We start from the raw sequence: 6,000 nt of genomic DNA on the forward strand, positions 1-6,000 counted from the left end.
AAGTCAGGATCGAACCCGTGTCTACTGGTGCTGTGAGGCAGCGACTCTACTGCTGCACCACCGTGCCGCACTTGAATATCAGACCTGCCAACTCCTGTGTTACTCTGAGTCTCCCACTGAAGCCCACCCATCTATCAGCCAGCAGATCAGTGCAGCATCCAGTTTGCTTCCACACCGGACAGCCCCTTGCCACACATTTCATAGCTAAAACTCCACAAAGACTATTGAACACAACCCTGCGCCCAAACCTGTGGTCACAATGTAATAATTGGTGATTCCTTTCCAATGACCTCTGAAGGACTCCAGCAGCTGAACCGGCTCTTCCTCCTTTAGAAGAGAAACAAAATAAATTATTGCATGTGGAATTATACTGGAAAGACACTGTTGAGCAACACTTTGGAAGGAACAGAGGGAGCGTGTGTATAATGACGATGGGACAGAACTATCAGAGCCTTTAAAATCTGTGGCAGGGCAGTGACTGAGGGATCCCCTCTCCTCTCTACTCCAATCTGGCCAAACCCCCAGGCTATCAAAAGCCAAAGCCAACCCCTTTTCAGTTGAGTTCAAGAAGGAACTGCAGATGCTGGAAAATCGAAGGTACACAAAAATGCTGGAGAAACTCAGCGGGTGCAGCAGCATCTATGGAGCGAAGGAAATAGGTAACGTTTCGGGCCGAAACCCTTCTTCAGACTGTGAGCAGCAAAGTACAAGCCAAACTTGCCCAACCAGTCTTCCCATATAGAGTCATAGAGCTTGGAAATAGGCCTTTCGGCTGAACCTGAGTAGAGTCCCAGCCTAAACCTTTCCCTCTAGCTCACATCCACTAGTCCTGGCAACATCCTTGTAAATCTTCTCTGTACCCTTTCCAGCTTAACAACATCTTTCCTATAACACGGTGCCCAGAACTGAACACAATACTCTAAATGTGGCCTCACCAACGTCTTATACAACCCAGGAACCAACCAGCTGAACCTTCTCTGCACTGCCTCCGATGCAAAATATCCTCTCTTGAATGTCTCAACAAAACCACACAGAGCAATCCGGGTACTGCACATTATTTAAATGATAATTCACTATTTTATTCTTCCCAAAGTGAAAGATCTCACATTTTCCCGCATTATATTCCATCTGCCAACTTCTCACCCACACACGTAACCTGTTACTTTAACCAATCCTGATTCCTGGACCCTGACATCTGGTTTCCCAAAGATAGAGATTACTGCTATACACGTTCAAGCTTTGAATCTTTTCTGCAACCTTTCCAGCTTAATCACAGCCTTCCTATACAACCGCAAAAGGAGCTGCACTCAATATTCCTGGTGCAGTAACCCCAATGTCCTCCACAGGTATAACAAGATGGTTCCGATATCTGTACTCAATGCTCCATGCCCTACGCCTTCTTCACCACTCTATCTATCTGCGTTTCCACTTTCATGGGACTATGTACTTATACCATCTCAGTTCTATAACACTCCCCACCCACAATCACATGAGGCACGCTACAGCCCACCCCACAGTATTTGAATGTTCTATTGCCCACCTGGCCAACTCTTCCATGGCAAACAAAGTGTCTTTTTGAGATAGTTGCCTGCATACCTCTCCAAACATTTCCTATCTATGTCCCTTTCCAAATATCTTTAAACACTGTAATTAACCATATAACAATTACAGCACGGAAACAGGCCATCTCGGCTCTTCTAGTCCGTGCCGAACACTTATTCTCCCCTTTTTGTACCTGCCTTCACCACCTTCTCTGACAGCTCATTCCATATACCCACCATCCTCTGTGTGAATAATCTGCCCCTCATATCTCCTTTAAATCTTTTCCCTCTCACCCTAAATATATACCTTCTAGTTTTAGAACCCCCCTCCCACCCCAGAGGAAACAACTGTGACAATTCACTTATCTTTGTCCCTCATCTATACTATTTATTATTATATTACTAAAACTCTCATCTTGTTTGTTTGTGAGTCTGCCTGTCTGTCTGTGATTATTCATGCCCGGAACTACGCAAAAACGGTACACGATAGCGCTACAATTGTTGGAGCACCTTACTCACAGTTGTCATGTGGTGTGTTTTTATCAAGTTTTCTTCAGATTGATGTTATATTTTACAAGTTATTCACATTTTTAACTTTACAAGATCCCACTTTGGGAAAAATCTTTCATCTGCACTGGCAGTTAGCAGCTATATTGTCACAATGGGATCTAGTTTACATAAACTGCCCGTCAACAGTGTTCCGCCCAGTGCAATGAGAGATTTGATACATTGTTGTCAGGAGAGGGAGGGAGAGGCGGAGGAGAAATATTATTTAAACGCTGTGTTTAGTAGGGGAGTGGGATAGGGGAGAGGTGAGGAGTGGGGGATCAGGGAGTTAGAGGGGGGTAGAGGTTGAGTTGGAGGGGGTAGGGGTTGTGGGGTAGGGGTTTGGGAAGGGAGAGGGGTTAGGGGGGGGAGTGACTGAGTGTAGGGGAGAGGGAGGGAGAGGGGTGGAGGAGGAGAGGGGAGAGAAGAGGGAGGGTGAAGAGGAGGGGAGAGGAGAGGGAGGATGACAAGGAGGGGAGAGAAGAGGGAGGGTGAAGGGGAGGGGAGGGAGTGTGGGGATGAGGGGAAATAAGCCATGACTGCGTAGCTGGGGGCTATGGGTGAGTGGTGGAATATTGCATTGGGGGAACGGGTGAGTGGTGGAATATTGCGTTGGGGGAACGGGGCACAACGGGTCCCACTTGGTCTAGTTATTTTATAATTCTCTACAAAGTCACCTCTCAACCTCCTAAGCTACAGGGAAAACAGTCCCAGTCTTTCCTCAAAACTCAAGCCCTCCAGTCCCGGAAACATCCTTGTGAATCTTTTCTGCACCATCTCCAACCGTATATCAACCAAAAGTATCATGTCCTGCAGTGACAAATGTTACTCACTATATACCAGATGTGTTCTCACCAATACAACTGTAACATTATGTCCCTATATGTACTCAATGCCCATATTAAGTACATATCAATACTTGATTCAGTATAATATAATTGTTTTTATATTATAAATATATCATGCCATAAGCCTTCTTCACCACCCTGACTGCAGGCATCTCCCCTTCCTCAGCACTACCCCCAAGATCTCTCTGTTCTACAATACTCTCTCAAGCCCTACCTTTTACTGTGTAAGTTTTGCCAGGTTTAACTTCCTAAAATGCACTAGTTTGCACTTTGTGATCTTGGCAAATGGTCTTTCTGAAATTTCTCCCCTCTCATCCTAATCCTATGCCCTCTAGTTTTAGACCTATCCATGTTCTCCGGAGATGCTGCCTCACCCCCTGAGTTACTCCAGCACTTTGTGTCTTTTTTGTAAAGCAGCATCTGCAGTTCCTTGTATCTATTCTCGAGTTTCAGAATCTTCTCCCTGGGGAAGGGACTGAGCATTCACTTTATCCGTGCCCCTTATGATCTTGTACCCCCCATGATCTTGTACCCCACAATAAAGTCACCCCTCAGCCTCAGCCTCAGCCTACAACTCAAGCCCAGGTAACTCCTCAGCGCACCCTGACCAACAGCTGTCACCGTGACCACCTCTCGGGCTCCCTGTCTTCACACATCACCCCGGCCCGCTGCCCGCTTCCCTCTGCTCCCTCCCTCCCTCCCTGCCTGCCGTGGGTTCCCGGCCACCTCCACCTCCGGCCGGGCCCGCTTCTCCCGGGAGTCCGCGGCCTCACCTCACCCTCCGTCGCCGGTCCGGCCCGGCCTGGGAGCGGCTGAGGACCGGGCCGACACCGGCCCCATCCCCGCCCCGACCCCGGCTCACCGTCTCCACGGCCTGCTGCAGCAACGCGCTCAGCCTGCTCAACATGGCGCCGTGCCGGCGGCCACCCGGCCGCTCACTGCTGGAGGACGAGGCGGCGGCGGCGGCGGCGGCGAGCCCGAGGACTGGGCCCGACCTCGGCACCTGCCGTTACCCTGGAAACGGGCAGGAGGGCCGGAGGGGGGGAGGAGGAGGGAGGGAGGGAGGGAGGGAGAGGAGAGGAGAGGAGGAGTGAGGGAGGGAGGGAGGAGGAGTGAGGGAGGGGGTGGGGTATAGTGTGGGGCGAGGGGTTGGGGGGCGGAGGGAGAGGGATGGAGAAAGGGAGGGAGGGGGTAGAAGGAGGGTGAGGGTCGAGTGAGGGGGATGGGGTAGAGGGAGGGGGGTGGAGGGGTTGGGAGGGAGTAGGGGGCGGAGGGCGGAGGGCTCCTATACTCAACTCCCCTTGTTATAAAGGCCAACATGCCATTCGCTTTCTTCACTGCCTGCTGTACCTGCATGCTTACTTTCAGTGACTGATGAACATGATCACATTGAATGCTCGAAGGACCGAATGGCCTACTCCTGCACCTATTGTCTATTGTCTATTGCCTATTTATGTTAAAATGTATTTTGTGTGTTCTGATACTTTTTATTGGTATGACTGTATGGCAAATCAAATTCCTCGTATGTCGCAAAACATACTTGGCTAATAAAGTATGGTTATGATTATTATGATTATGATCTGCCCACTCACCCATTCTATCCAATTCACCCTGCAGCCTCAAAGCATCCTCGTCGCAGCCCACACTGCCACCCAGCTTTGTGTCATCCGCAAACTTGGAGATGTCACATTTAATTCCCTCGTCTAAATTGTTAATATATATTATAAATAACTCGGGTCCCAGCACTGAGCCTTGCGGCACCCCATTAGTCACTGCCTGCCATTCTGAAAAGGGCCCATTAATTCCTACTCTTTGCTTCCTGTCTGCCAACCAGTTCTCTATCCATGTCAATACCCTACCCCCAATATCATGTGCGCTAATTTGGCACACTAATCTCTTGTCAAAAGCATTTTAAAAGTCCAGATACACCACATCCACTGGCTCTCCCTTATCCATTGTACTTGTTACATCCTCAAAAAATTCCAGAAGATTAGTCAAGCATGATTTCCCTTTCATAAATCCATGCTCACTTCTTTCCAAATGCGCTGCCATAACATCTATAATAATCCCCACTTCCGATGTAAGGCTAACTGGTCTACAATTCCCCCTTTTCTCTCTCCCTCCTTTCTTAAAAAGTGGCTACTCTCCAGTCCACAGAGTCAAGAGGACATTGGAAAATGATCACCAAGGCATCCCACGATATCCAGGGCCACCTCCTTGAGTACTCTGGGGTGCAGACCATCAGGCCCTGGGGATTTATGCGCCTTCAGTCCCAACAGGTTACCTAACACAATTTCCTGACTAATGTGGATTCCCTTCAGTTCTTCCCGCCCACTATATCCTCGGTCCCATGGTATTTCCGGGAGATTGTGTCTTCATTAGTGAAGACCAGGACCAAAGTACTCGTTCAACTGTTCTTCATTATAAATTCACCTGTCTCTGATTTTAAGGGATCTACTTTTGGCTTTACTAATCTTTTCCTTTTTACATATCTAAAGAAGCTTTTACAGTTAGGTTTTATATTCCCCGCAAACTTCCTTTTGTGCTCTTTTTCCCCCTCTTAATTAACCCCTTTGTCCTCCTCTGTTGAGTTCTAAATTTCTCCCATGGTATTTCTGTATGGTAACTCAAATATCACTGTACCTTAATTGGTTAGCTGACAATAAACGCGAACCTGAACTTCAACTTAACCTCCATTTGCCAGGTTTGCTGCTTCCGCTGGCCTATTTATATGCCTCTTCCTTTGATTTAAGGGGTGATTAAGAGCAGGAGTGGACCACCAGTCTCGACAGTCACTGTAATCACGACTGACCTCTCGTCTCCTCAACTCATCGTCAATGCCAGTTCCCCATTACCTTTAACTCTTCAATCTTCCTCCACCTTAAACATATTTATAATCTGGCCTCCACCACTCTCCAGAGATTCACTGCCCTACATGTGCACCTGTTTTAAATAACCAGTCACTATTATTGTATCTGTTTCCCCTTGTAGGGGACAGAGGGCGGGGGTAGGGGGGATTCTCCAATGGGTATAAATACTCCATCATCAATCCTGGGATCATGTAT

The 6,000-nt window shown here is 48.2% G+C and overlaps 1 protein-coding gene across 5 annotated transcripts in view; it reads right to left on the reverse strand.

Moving 5' to 3' along the window:
• The window catches only part of LOC116967431 (protein FAM160B1-like), a 56,815-nt gene extending 52,815 nt beyond the window's left edge, over nt 1–4,000 (reverse strand). The window contains exons 1-2 of one of the 5 annotated variants that reach the window (XM_033013985.1): nt 3,798–4,000; nt 249–327 (exon numbers count right to left, since the gene is read on the reverse strand). In XM_033013985.1, the coding sequence (XP_032869876.1) occupies nt 249–327; nt 3,798–3,842 (124 nt within the window). In that variant the 5' untranslated portion in view covers nt 3,843–4,000. Of the gene's footprint in view, nt 1–248; nt 328–2,060; nt 2,165–3,537; nt 3,562–3,797 lie in introns of those variants that run through there. The other 4 variants (XM_033013983.1, XM_033013986.1, XM_033013984.1 and 1 more) reach the window with 4 other exon arrangements.
• Nucleotides 4,001–6,000: the final 2,000 nt, after the last annotated feature.

The sequence above is a fragment of the Amblyraja radiata genome, chromosome 39, assembly GCF_010909765.2.
Source record: "Amblyraja radiata isolate CabotCenter1 chromosome 39, sAmbRad1.1.pri, whole genome shotgun sequence".
NCBI classification, from domain to species: Eukaryota; Metazoa; Chordata; class Chondrichthyes; order Rajiformes; family Rajidae; genus Amblyraja; species Amblyraja radiata.